We start from the raw sequence: 14,369 nt of genomic DNA on the forward strand, positions 1-14,369 counted from the left end.
CCTAAGAGGGAATGGAAAGAGACCTCTTCCTAGTTGTGCTGTTAATGGCAGCATAAACCAGCAATTGAAGCTTGAAGGAGCCAAGGGGAGAAAGAGGAAGGCAGAGACATTTTAGCTTCAGCAGGCTTCCCAAGGTGAGCCAGCCTATCAATAGTTGTGGCACCAAAGGTGTCTGCTTGTAAAATGGAATCTAGACTAAAAGTGCTGCTTTCCCAGTAAGCTCTACACATGCTTCAAGATGTCACTTGGGTGATCCCATGAATTTGTTGGAAGGTAATGACCATAAGTAAAAATGCTGAACAAGATGCTGTAAACCAAAGCAAAATGCACAGTTCCAGGAGTTGGAAGGATGCTTTCAGCAGGTTGTGGTCATTTTAGCATTCAGTAACTGGAGTTGTTTGTTATGCTAATACTAGTTATTGTCCTTTCAGAGCATCGAGTTCTTTTGGACAGAAAGATTTAGGCAGTTCACATCTTTTGGCAAATGACTATATGGAGTTACTCAGTGTCCTACAGTTTTGGAAGGATATCAGAAATCCTATAAATGTCATTCTGCTTTTAAATAAAGCTCACTGAGTTGGCACATTATGTGACTATTTCCTTGAATTGATAAACTATGAGGTTTCAGATGAGGTTGGGAGCACTTTCAAAGTAATGAACTGGTTATCTCTGCTTATTAATTATGCAAAGCTCATAATTAAATTACTCTTGCATCCGATTTCTAACTTACTGGTTTTTTGTTTTTTTTTTTTCAGACTAAAATTCTTGGTGTTTTCTTTATTTCCTCTCAAGAGTTCCTGTCCAATGCTTATGTTTTGGCTGTGCTCTTATTTTTTGCCCTTCTGTTGCAAAGGACATTTCTCCAAGCATCATACTACGTTGCTATTGAAACAGGAATCAACTTGCGAGGTGCAATACAGGTAGCCAATGTGTTATTAATTCACCTATTTTCATACGAATCATATGTGTATTTGTAAATACCAATTGTAATTATGGTAGTTAAATTCCAAAATGCTTCTTTCCTGAAATGTGTTGAATGTAAGCATTGCTATTAAAGATTGTGTTTAGACCTGTATTCTTTCCTCTGATTTTATCATCAATACCTGATGATTTTATATAAATGCTTATTTGTAATATCTAATGCTGTATTTCTTCTCACCTTTGAGCATAAATTTGCTGACAGGAAAACTGAATGTAACTTCTGAAATAATTTAGGTTGTGAACTGCACCTCTCCCATCTCACAGGTGCATTTTTGTAATGTCTTGTGTAAATAATACAGCTTTAAAATGTCTAGGAAATATACTTTGGACAAAAGGGTAGGTTGTCTTCCCAGTGCATATTCCCAGTCTTATTCCATGGGTAGTGCCACAAAATCTACCGGGCGTTGCAGAGTCTAATTACTGGACATAAGTGAGGCAGGTAAAATGGAGTCCAATAATCATTGCAAAACTGTGAACAGCAGATCAAAGTTTTGCATAGTATATAAAGATCTGTGCCTGGCAATGAGAGAATTAGGGGTAAGATTACAGTGTGATACTGCCAAGTGCACTGGCTGAAACAGACCCTCTGGCAGCCTGAAAGCCAGCCTTGTGAGTTACACTGCTCACCAGTGGCCATGGAGGTCCTCTGGGAGCCCGTGTGATAGATGGATGCTTTCGGTAGCAGCCTAATTGTTTAATCCTCTTTTGATCCTACACTTGGCAGCACTTGTCAGCTGACAGACTTCTGGATTCCATCCACTTGTTTTCCCTTATGAGAGTAAAGCAGAAAATTCTTGAAGAAGTAATAATTTGACCCCGGATACATAGTAAAAAATTGTATGTCTTGTATCAAACAGAAGAACTGCAACTACCTGAGAAATACTTGGACCACAGCAAGTGTAAAAGGGGAATTTTTGGGAAATAGTGCTACATAATTAGGTTAAAGAAAAGGTTTGTGTTCTCTGCACTGGACATTACACAGAGGCGCAGATAACACCAGCAGTCGGACTAGTCAATTTGGAAAATTTCTAGCCATCACTCTAAACAACAAAATTGGTGTTCATGGCAAACTCTGTGCGAGCAGTTGTATACAATTTTTTTCCCTATAATTTTTAAATTTTCTTTCAACCTTTTATCTTTTTTCCTTCCTTGTAAAACTTCACCTGTTCCACATGCCCCACATGACTTTATGCTTTGTGATGGACAGCTGGCACTTGATCTAAAGGCAGCTGTTGAATCAGGGTGCCTTCTGTCAGCTCAGTTTCATGACTGCAAAGCATTGCTGTGTAGCATTTTACCAAACTGGCTGGTAAAACACTACTGGTCATTAGTGTGTATTGTTACTTCTTTACCTGGTGCCTGATTCTGCACTGAGCTAACTACTTAATTCAGTACAGAACTGGACCTGTTACTTCAGTTGTCTGTGAAATAAACCTTGTAGCAACGTTCTCAGCCAGAACTATGGTCCTGAGGTTGGGTGAAACCTGAATCAGACGTCACAGAAAAATAACAAGGATTATAATATATTGACTGTTACGTATTGAATGTAATGATACGTTATTTTATTAGCACTAGCTACAGCCAAGGCACTCCATGGAGAAGCTGGAGGTATGAATCAAAGTTGTTAATATGGTTCTGGGGCCTTTTGGGCAGTAAAGGTTTCATTCTCTTGCTGATCTACAGGGATACAAAAGAGAGTACTTAGACAACCATTCTGTATCTAATTGCAATATGCTTTTTGTGGGTGAATAATAACTCAATAGCTCAAAATCTTTCATCATACCAGAAAGGGCCCAAATTTAAGCTTTTCATTCAGATTACTGGGAATGTTGGTTTTCCTCAGCATGCTGGACTACACCTATGTTTTAAACAGAGCTAGAAATCCTATTTTATTTCTGTATGCTAACATCTTTCGACCTCTCTTCCAGACAAAAATATACAATAAAATTATGCAGCTTTCAACCTCTAACATGTCTATGGGGGAGATGACTGCAGGCCAGATCTGTAACCTAGTTGCCATAGACACAAATCAGCTCATGTGGTTCTTTTTCCTCTGCCCTAACCTTTGGGCTATGCCAGTACAGGTAAGGAGACTGAATGTGCATTGGTCTGTAGCGATTGATCGCTTATTAGTTTTAAGAAAGTAGCAATGTTGAAGAAGTTAAAGAATATATCAAAATAAGATTCAAGCTTTTAACGTCTAGAAACATAGTATGGGATACATTTCACATCTGTGACAGGACCCTAGGTATTTAGGATTGTTTGGATCTTGACTTCTGCCAAACATGCTTTGCCTTTGTAACAAGGACTTACAGGGCACAGCAGGCTGTGTTATTCCAATGCATTCATTTAATATGTCAGGGGAGTTAACTGGAATGTATTGCATTCATTTGTCTTCTGAATCCCAGCAGAAGCAAGAGAAGTAACAGTTTATTTAAAAATATGATTGTTTAGAGGTGATGTTTTGGACATCCCTTAAAACAACTGCTGCCTCGTGGATGACACATTCTAGCATATGAAATTCCACACATACATTTGTAACTTGAAATGGTTTTGCTGTTTTATTCTCTTTGGTGTCTTTGGTCTCTTGTCTCTAAATACTGCTCTCATCCCTTCAATCCCCTTTCCTACATGTGACATGGGCAGATCACCATTTGAGTCATGCTCAATCACCTGGTGACTCCTGGCTCCGTGTCACATGCCTCATAGCATGTGTAATGCCCAGTGAAATACAGCTGTGTCTTAGCAAGTCTTTAAGATGAGGAAAGCAGAGTCCCATCTCAGAAGGTACTTTCTCAATTGATTTAAATTAATCGAAGCCTGTTCTCCTATTAAACAGGAGTTGATAGGCTATGTCCAAAATGGAAACATGGCATTTTTACTTCCTTAATTGTTCCAGCTCTGTAGATTGTGCATTGTGTCACATGAGCTTGTGGAGCTACTGAAAAACTAATCTGATCAAAGCCAGTCTTTTTCCAGTGAGATAGCATTCCCATGAGTGTCTGAAGTGGTTGCTCTCACTGGATGACCATGTGGTTAAGTTCACACTAGTAAAAAGATAGAGCAGACACAGAGTAGGAGGAGGTCAAAGCAATCTGAGTACAACCTTAGGTCATCGTTCAAAATTTGCACTTACTGAAGCAGTGGAAAAGTACAAATTACTTTGGAAGAGCCAGTACTTAAACAAAACCATAGAAACCCCCTGCACTTCCATTTAGGAATTTCCTGAGAAAACTGACAGTAAAGCATGTAGTTTCATCTGATATTAATACATTAGCCTGCAATTCTTTCTGCTTTGTTCCAGATACTGGGTGTAGTTTTGTCGAGAGTGCTTCAGTGCTAAAAGTAAATACAGACAAAAAGGCAGCAGAGTTTAAATGCACTCAGTGTTTTCTAAAAGTGTCGTTTAGTTTCAAAAACATGGTGAAAACTCTTTTGTGTTCATGTCACAAAAGCAGTCTGGTTCCAGCACTACACAGAGCCTGACTTGGCTGCTGTGGCAGTCAGACAGCTGCAAGTGATCTGCCCAGCAGCTCTGCAGTTCACATTGCCTGCTCTAGTCCAAAAATGAAATAACTCTCATGAGACTGTAGGTACTGCAACTGGCAGGTGAGATTTCCAGTCAGTTTCTAACATAGCTTTAGGAGGGTTACCATGTGCATCAACATCTATACTAGTGATTTTCTTTTATAAGATTATGAGTATATAAGAATACTACATAGAAAAGTTGGGGGTAGGGGAGAAAAGCCACTCATTGAGGTGATTCTATAAATCAGATCAATGTCATTCAAAGACTAAAGCATTAGACTGCTGGCCTTCAGGAGATCTGCATTCTTTTCAGACAATAAAGGTACATGTTAGAGTTGAGTGGGTTTTACAGTTGTTCCTGTCTAAAACAAGATACTTTGGTCAGATTGCCACAGATCAGGTGTGCACATGAAGTTGTGAACAGCAGCTTACTAACTGATGACTACTTTTAACCATGCACTCATGCTACGGCTTGTGTATACATGTGTGAGCTGTGTATAACTATACCTGTTAAAATATTAAGATTTAAAGTGTGTGTAGTCACATGTAATACAGGTCATGGTGTGGCTGCATTCCTAAAGTATAAACACGTTTGTCTCTTCCTTGTGCAGGAGCAAATTCACTGGGGTGTGGACTGGTGTTCCTGGTGTACTCTGGAGAGGCTTAGATGCCAGTTGAAAGCATTTTCCTTTCTGGAATTAAAAAAGGGTGGTGGATATATTAATTATTAGCAGGAATTATTTAGGAATAAACTTGACTTATTTTTTAGCATCAGGATGGTTTCCCTGATATTATGGGGGAGGGGAATGGCATCGAGATTATTTCCATGTGAAGAAAAAAACCCAATGATCAAGGAACATGTGTTAATTTCTAATTCCAAAAGAGAAGACAACTACGAGGAAAATAACCTGATGTGAAATATCAGATTAAATGTGCTTACTGGTTGGCACTTTGTTAGTAGTTTGGATATCAGTGTATTTTTTGTCCATTTACTTGAAGCACCCAGCAGTAAGAAGTCGGTGGTTGTATACTGCTAAAATGATAATGCTGGAAGAGCTCTGAAGCATTAAGAAGAGTCCACCCTTTAATTTATCCTTTAGGGTGCAGTTATCCCCTAGGCTTAGTATCCGTTGTCTGTTAGTAAAGGGGCTATGTGAGAGGTACCAGTTACATCTATGCTTTTTGTAGGAGCTCAGGGTAGAGAGAGCTTTAGTGCAACTGGAGCTGAGGCCACTTTCATTGCGTATTCTGTGACATTTTGCTCTAATGTGCCAGAAGTCACAGACTCAGATTTTGACAGTCTTCTGAAAATATGATTATATTTGCATTAAAACTCACCTGGCAATGCTCCTTTAGCAGGTCAGGACAATCAGTGTCCAGGCACACTTCTGTTTTGTGGATGGTGCAGCCTTGTCAGGCTCAGATCAATGAGTCACGGTTTCATTCACCTTTCACAAAGGTTTCTCCAAAACATCTTTCCACAATGTTCATTCAATACCTTGTTTTATGAGGCAGTGAAAGCAATTACTGGATGCTCCAGAGACAGCTAATAAAAAGCTGAACAAGCTTCATTATTAGCTAAAACAGTTTTTTGACTGTTTCATAGCTCTTAACCTAACAATTAGCATTTCAACATCTGCTGTGGATTTTGTTATTTTGTAATTAGAATTGACTTAGAAGACCTAGCCATTCATAACGAGTTAGGTTTTCTATACAGCCCAGATCATTTGAGCCCCATCTTTGCTCTGACTGGAGTCAATAGGAGCTTTATCATTGCCTTAAGTTACTGTTTGAAGGCCATTGAAATCCATGAAAAGAGGCCTGGGGATGTCCATCAATTGAAAGATGCCCTCAGTAGGCTTGGCTGAAACCCTGGGAGCAAAATGAGGCCCTATAAAGGTGCTTCCCCCACCTCCATTTTATAAACACCCTTGTTTGATTTCATTGTGATTATTAAAAAATCCTGTATTCTCATATCTCTGTTTGTTGGCAGGGATAGCTTACAGTTGTAGTGAAAGGGCATTTGTCTCTTTCAGTTTCTGTCTGAAAGTATTTCCTATCTTTCATAAACAATCAAGACAAAATAACCAGAGCTACTGATGAGTTTGTTGCTCGTGATACATATCTCTGGCAGGTAAGAGCTTTGGGATTTTGATGAAAGGGAAATGCTTAATTGCACAGTTTTATAAAAGTATGGTCGTTATCTTCTCAGAAATGTTAATGAGAGCTTTCCCATCTGCCAGATGCTGTCCTCCAGCAGTTCAAATATTATCTATGTACTGTTTATTCTTGACTGTGTCATGTGCAGTGTGATAAATATAGAATTATTTGCAATAATGTTTACAGATTTCAGCACTTTCCAGATACAAGTATTCAAATACTTAAATTGAGCCTATATTTTCTTGGCCCATACATGATGAGTCTATTTTTAAACTTTGGCCTTATTATCACAATATAAAGAAGATGAAAATGAGATCACTTTTAATCTATTGAAAACAGAATTGTTATTGCAGAGACCGATGCTGTCAATAGCCAGGACGGGGGGGAGCAGCCGTGAGCTAGCAACCCCTCAGGATCAATAGTGAGAACAGCTTTCCCCCTGTCTGTGAAAGAGGCTGAGCCTCTGGTTCTAGAACCAGCCGGTCCCATCACGTCCTCGACAACTGACCAGTAGTGGGGGAATGCAGGGGGTCAGTGTTCCACACTGACTTTGTGGTTTTGACCATCTCTTAACTCTGCACTGCTCAATGCTTTCCTGTATTTGAGTGCCTAGATTGTCTGCCCTCAAAGAAGCGGTTGGGAATGAGTATCTTGGTCTGTAAAGGCCAAGACCATCTCATGTTTTGGAGGGGAGCTCTGCCAAGGCCATCTGCAGAGGCCTTGCAGGTTTCTTTAGCTTCATACACTCATGGATTTCCTGACTTCAGATGGAAGCAGATTGCTCACTTACTCATCGCTGGAAGATTTTTATTTTACAGTTTAACCTTTGCTCTTGCTAGATTTGTGATGTGTATACAATGGGACTTTACTTTCACGTTACTGCATGTCTTCTAAGTAAATTCTGTGACTCATTTTAAAAGTCCCATTTTAGTTTAGTTCATCTGCAGAGAGGCATCAAAGGATTGTTAAGGGGGAAAAAAAAAAAAAATCTGTATTTTCTCTCTCTGTGCCTTTAATGAAAGTATCAAAATGGAAATGTGGAAACTAAGGACTCTGTTTTTCTTCATGGAAACACCCAGTTCCCATAAGTATGTGTGGGAATGGATGGGCTTGTGGCTACTGAGCTTCTAAATGATGGAAGATGGTTTTCCTGTGAGGATTATCAGAGTATACAAATATAGCAAGAGCAGTAGATAACGCTTTAAGGAAATTTTTTTTTTCTTTCTCTTAATTAAAAGAAATTATGTATGAAATTAACTTTCTATCACTATGGCTTCTGATTAATCTGTCAGTTTATAATACAGTGTGTCAGTGCTCCAGATTGTTAAGGAGTCAGTCATTAGAGTAGTGGTAATCAACACTGGTAGCTTGTATAGCTTGTTTGCATTTATTGATCTGCTTACAGGAGCTTTTTCCATCCAGACTGTGATTCTGTAGATTCTTATTTCTCCAAAGACAAACCTTTTTTTCTTAAGGTGTTTCTTTAACCTTTTTTTAATGGTCATTGCCAGTCTGGTACTGTGCATCATTAAAACAATGCCTTGCAAGTTTATGTTAGAGTTTATTTGAAGTGAAGGTTTGGGACATGCTGTCCAGTTAGTTACCCTGTGACTGTTCTTCATGGCGCATGCACAAAGTGAAGCCATCCCAAGCCTTCCCCTCACTTTCTTTTCTCCCAACAGATAATTGTAGGAGTTCTTCTGCTCTATTACCTTCTTGGAATCAGTGCTTTAATTGGGGCAGCAGTAATCATAGTCCTTGCACCTGTTCAGTACTTTGTAGCAACAAAACTCTCACAGGCCCAGAGGAGCACATTGGTAAGTGTCTTCAAACTCGTGCATGATATAAATCTCACCTCTGGTAACTGTGTGTTGGTCCCTTTTTGGAATTCCAAAGCTAACCATGGACATTGACCAGGAACTGATTCTCAAATATTTTGTCATGTTCAATAACTTTAAACTCAAGAATGTGAAAACATGGTAAGTGTCAGCAGTAAAGGTCCACATTTTGGGGTTTGTATTTTGCAGTAAGAATGCGTTTCCCTAGGAGCTAAAAAACTTACGATCTCTCTTACTTGTAAATGTAAATTGTAATCACTGAAATGGCTTTGTGCAGTGAGAAGATGCACAAATAAATGAATCATGCAAGGCAAGCTGTCCAAGGTCCAAGGAAGTAGCAGTACTGCAGATTAACTCAGGCCCCAGATACACTGTAGATGTGAAAATCTATCAGACTGATTTATTTAAATGACCTGCAGGCAGTCCTACCTCCCACAGCCAGCTCTTCAACTGGGCAGCTTAGCAATATGTCAAGTCCTGAGCTGTTGCTTGATCCCTCGCTTGGCTTGTCTACAATTTGAATCACCTGCATGACTAGGAACAAAGTTACCCTGGTTCATAGGAATCATTATACCCAGCTGCTCCGAACCTAATCCCCACCTCCAGCAACTGTTGCACTGCCACGGAAGCACTATGGACCTGTAATGGGCACACACAGCTTGCTGAAATCTCTTCCACCACAAATCCTGGGTGGTAATGACTTATTTGCCCACATTCCTGTGTGGACAGTAACGCCTTCACATCAGCAGTGTATAACCTTCTAGAAACGTGCACAGCATTCATCCCTGCAGCTTCCAAGCAGACAGCACCACCTAGAAGTTCCTGCAGGTGGTAACAGCACATTTTGTACCAGAAATGCCTCCCCTGCACAACATAGTGTGGTACAAAGAACCTTGAGCTAGCCTGAAAACTGGAAGCAGCATAACTTCCAGTTATGCTTTGCTGGGAGTATAACTTTAGCAGTGCATTATTGTGCCTGAGCCAGCTGGCCCTGCTCAGTCAGGGTTCCCTACAGGATCCCCATTTCTGGCTAATGTGGCCTCACTGCTTTGAAGCCTGGAGTCAATGTTTCCACATCGTGTGGACTGCACTGGAGTCCCAGTCAGGGCTTCTCTGTGTGTTCTCCTCTCCTCTGTGCCCTGTCAGAGTGCCTGTTGAGAATCCAGCCAGGGCGCTGGGCACTGCGAGCCATGAGAGGCTGTCTTGCAAGTACTGGGAAAGCTGAAAGAGGAGTAAAATTTTCGGTACAAGTTATGTGATTTGGGAGTGCAAAAAAACAGCCTGTGCAGCTGAACTCTAGGGAAGCTCACCTTTGTGGAAAACAGCAGCAAAACATCTGAATGGACAGGACTAGCAAAGTATATCTGACTGGTTACAAGGGGCTGCTGACAATTTTTGTGTGACCTTTATATTTAGGAGACAGGTACTTGAACTACACTTTTTAAGTAAATGTGTATGTAACTGTTGCAGGAGTACTCCAATGAGAGACTGAAGAAGACAAATGAGATGCTTCGAGGCATTAAGCTGCTTAAACTCTATGCTTGGGAACACATCTTTCACAGCAGCGTAGAGGAAACCAGACAGAAAGAAATGACTAGCCTCAAGTCTTTTGCCCTTTACACCTCCATATCCAGTAAGTCTCTTCCTTTATTCTAATCCAGTGTTCAGCTGAAGTGCTACTGCATTATTAGCTACTAATGAGTTTACCATTTTGCTGTCAAGATTTTCAGTTGCTTTAGGCTCTGACCTGTACTCCTCACTTTCCATTTAGCCAGACTTTCCAATTAATTCAGTACAATTTTGCCTGTATGGGAAATATGCCTAAAAAAGAAAGGCAAGATTAGTGCTTCATAGCATTAACACTTCTGGAGAAAACCTTTTAAGGGACAGCTTATAAGGCTGAAAGCTACCTTCAGCCAGCAATATTCTCCTCTATAAAATAGCATTCAGGAAGAAGCCTTTGTTGATGTTTCTTTTTCTTTTCCTCCTGCATTGTGCACAGTCCAGTATATCATAGTGTGTGACAAGAATTGTCATTGCATTGAGGTTCCACAGATGGTAACTATATTTTCTTACTCAAAAATTGGACTTCTTCTAAAAATAAGTGATTCTTAAGAGCATTTCTATATCCTAAAAAGGTAAACTGTGAGAATCCTGGCAGTTTCATCAGTCTACATCCAGTTTCTTTTGTCTTATGTTATCTTTCAAGCTGCTTTAAGGCATTTATCATCCTTTTAAAAAGACCTAGGGCTGACTGAACTCTGTGTTTGAGGAGAACATATGCCACACCTGTATAATTGCTACTAGTAGGACTTTAGAATTAAGTCATACTGAAGAATGCTGTTCATGTAATCTGTAAGATATTAATGAAATGGAAAATTCTAGTGAGAAGTATTCAAATGCTACAAGCTACCTGTACAAAATTTAGCCTCTAGGCTAATAAGGAAGGCTGCCTCTTGGGAAAGTATCTTCCAGTCTGGATAGTATTATTTGATTTGATTCACCCAAGAGACGTGCAGCTGACTCTATTCCCTGCCAAATGATCACAAAGGTAATGCACTCTGAAGGAAAGATCCTGCTCCCACTGAATTTAACTAACATTGTTGAGGTTTCCATAGACTTCTGAGACTAGAATTTCTCTCTGGGGATCCTGAGCTCTCTGTGTTTGGAGACTCATTTCCATTTTGACATAAAACAGAATTCAGTTGGAGTGGATTGTGTGGCCAGTAACTCTGTCCTACACCAAGATGAGCACAGACAGGCTCTCTTGGTTCACAGCACTTCTTGTGGCATTAAAATCTATTTGCAGTCAGAGCCACAGGTTCAGCTGTAGGACTGAAGGAGCTGTGGAGGCTTAGGTGATTTTAAACCCTCACAGTAGCATTTGTAACAGCTACAAAAAAAGTGTATTCATCCCAAGAGTATTCATTACTCTGTAAAGAAGTAGTGATGTAACTATGAAACCATATTCTAAATATGTAACATTTGGCTCTTGAAACACTATTGTACACTTGGGTTCTTGTTTGTATTGTGTGTGACATTTATGTGTATGTAAGAGGCACTAGATCATTTTCTCAGCTGGGGTAAACCAATGCAGCTTTCTTATGTTGTTGTTGCATATCATTTTGGCTTACAGTGTTCCTGTAGTTTCAGCCAGGAGCTCCTTAAACCCTCTGCCTTTAGCAGAAATTACACTGATCTTTATGAACTTGCACTTTAGCAGACTATATAGGGAACATAAGTATGGGACAAGTTGCTGATTTTCTCACAAGTATAAATAGAATGACAGACATAATCAGCACAAAGCACCTTTGCTAATATTATAGTGAACATATGCTTTCTTTTTTTAAGAAAGAAAGACAAAATGAAAAAGGCAGGAGATGGCTAAGAAATGAGATTATTATTATTATGAGAAAGCAGAAATATTATTTTTTATATACTTTTTAAACATGCTGTGTTGAATAGACACTAGAATAATTTGCTAACTGTACTTGGCTGTTAACACGAATGGAAGAACTACTTCCATTGTTGGAGTAGTTGAAGCTACTTCTGTTCATGAGGAATAGATTTGCATTGGATTACAGAAAATACACCTACAAGTTTCAGGGCAGTGTTGGCTAGACCACAAGAAAACTCCATTTCAAGACCACATGGAAACTGGACCTCACCTGCCTCTCCCCTGTGCCTGGATCCAGTTTGTACGTATATGGAATTGTTCATCTGTACTAAAAGAGCCAGTAATTTTAATGGAATGTACCCACCAGAATTAAACCTGGGTTGCAAAGTTGATAGTGACACCTTTTGAGTTTCAGCAGTGAATTCTTTAACTGTAACAAAGAAGATTCCTTAGTAATTTTTTTTTCATACTGATTAGTAAGATTATCCTATGTTCAGTTTTAGATTATAATAGTATACACTATATATTCAGAAAAGATGGATAAAGAAAAGACTGGTTTTTCCCATTTCTATGATTTTTTGCCTAATCCTTCAGAAGCAAACTAACTCAAGGCTTTCTTATAGGAAAATAACAGCAGTTAATAGCCTAAAATATTCCAAAACAACTTAGAACATTTTTCCCAGTTTTCAGTCTGCCTTTTCCAGTAACAAAGTACTTCTAACCGAATCAAATTAAACCAAAAGTCTTACCTGCAGAGTAAATTTGTTAGAAAGTATTTTATTACTCTGCACACTTACATGATTGAGAAAATAAAAATGCTCCTAAAATTCCAGCAGCTCAATAAACCCTTATTTTTGTTTGCATGAAAGAAGATGTTTGAAGTGTAATCCTTAAATGCACATGTGATCTCACAGAACAGCAAAATGCAGATCAACTTCTTGTGAGCTGCCAAGTGACCCTCGGTGCCTTAGCTGCAGCACTTTGCCAGCCCCACAGTCTATTTCATCTGTCCAGCTGTGATTTGACAGGCATGATCTCACGCTGGGGACAGCAGAAGAGCAGGATCCATCTCGGACAAGTTTATCAGCTTTGCTGGATTCCCTCATCAGATTCGTTCATCACAGGGAACTTCTGTGCTGCAGCAGTCTCAAAGGCAAAATTAAAATGCAAGGATATAATATAATTAAGTACTGCATAGCTGCAAGCAGCAAGCCTCACTTCTGTTTCCAAGTTTTTGTACCATAACTGCCTCAATTTTATACGAAGTATGAAAACTGGGCAGGAAATAGAATCATTAGGAGAAAGTCTGAAATGAATCTACTTGGTATTTTAATACAGAAAAGAACGTTTTCATCAGGAAAAAAAAAAATCTCTAAGGTGAGGATTACACTGTTAGTTTCTAGGCTTTAATACATACTCATCTTTCAAAATCTAAGCTTTTGTTTTGAAAATATATGTACAAATATACTGATTTTTTTCAAACACTCTAATCTGTCAAGGAATTAGAGTTACATGAAATAACACAGGTATTTACAAGTATGTAAAGGATCCATTAAAATTCTTCCACATGCAGGAAAAAGGAACATCTGATAATATATTAAGTTCTTCAGGGAGGTTATGCCCAGGAAAGGATGACCAAACAGTCAACCAGAAGTATTTGTGGGTCAGATGATGACACTCCACTTCAGATCAAGTAACTGGGGAGTGCTTGTACTGTCTGAACACTGGCTGTACCTTCTTGGAAAAAAAGATCAGGCAGAGTTTAAAAAACAAAAGAACTGGCTAGCCTCTTTCCTTTCTGTTAATTCTACTTAATTCTATTTAAGCTATAGATTCTATATTATTTCTCTCTATTGTTTACTTCGTGAATTAAAATTGAACAAAGGTTGAATGGAAAGGTGATGATTAAATAATGTCCTCAGGCTGTGGTAGAGGGGACAGACGTGTGGGGTAAGATGGTAGCTCTGGTTTTGACTCAAGCTGCAAGATGAATAACTGTTTTTTATTGCATTCTTACCCATATTCCTGCCCGATCTAAAAGAGATGCTATATAGAAGTGCTATTTGCTTGCTTCTCCCCCTCAGTTTAATAACCTCTGAATGCTATAGCGTACAAGTTGCTATACTGAGGGAATCTGGGGCACCAAGACAGACCCTGCTGTTCAAGCTCAGGGAGGAACTGGTTCATTGTTTGCATTTTAATAACCCGAGACCCAGCTGAAATCAGAGCTCTGCCATATTCAGGTACTGTTAGAACCTGTGTCGAGCTCCCAAGGACATTCACAAAGTAGCCGAGCCTGGTGAAACAGGAGTAATTATGTGCAAATCCTCCATAAGCATAACCTGAGTCAGCAGTGCAGTGCAGGGGCCCAGCAAGCCCTGCACTGAGCCGTGGTGCCCCAGAAGCAGGCCTCAACTTGGCCTAGGTGCCATGGCTGCGGGGGCCCTGCGGCTGGGCAGAGCTCC

The 14,369-nt window shown here is 39.6% G+C and overlaps 1 protein-coding gene across 1 annotated transcript in view; it reads left to right on the top strand.

Annotated features, from left to right (window-relative positions):
- Positions 1-10,140, top strand: part of LOC103778524 (ATP-binding cassette sub-family C member 8-like) — a gene marked incomplete at both ends in the record, with an annotated part of 22,000 nt that extends 11,860 nt beyond the window's left edge. Inside the window, 4 exons of the mRNA XM_008946114.1 lie at positions 756-920; positions 2,910-3,065; positions 8,352-8,486; positions 9,978-10,140. Coding sequence (XP_008944362.1) covers positions 756-920; positions 2,910-3,065; positions 8,352-8,486; positions 9,978-10,140 — 619 coding nt within the window. The remainder of the gene's footprint in view (positions 1-755; positions 921-2,909; positions 3,066-8,351; positions 8,487-9,977) is intronic.
- Between the last annotated feature and the right edge of the window lie 4,229 nt (positions 10,141-14,369).

This window comes from Merops nubicus, unplaced genomic scaffold (assembly GCF_000691845.1).
Source record: "Merops nubicus isolate BGI_N331 unplaced genomic scaffold, ASM69184v1 scaffold25148, whole genome shotgun sequence".
Lineage (NCBI taxonomy): Eukaryota > Metazoa > Chordata > Aves > Coraciiformes > Meropidae > Merops > Merops nubicus.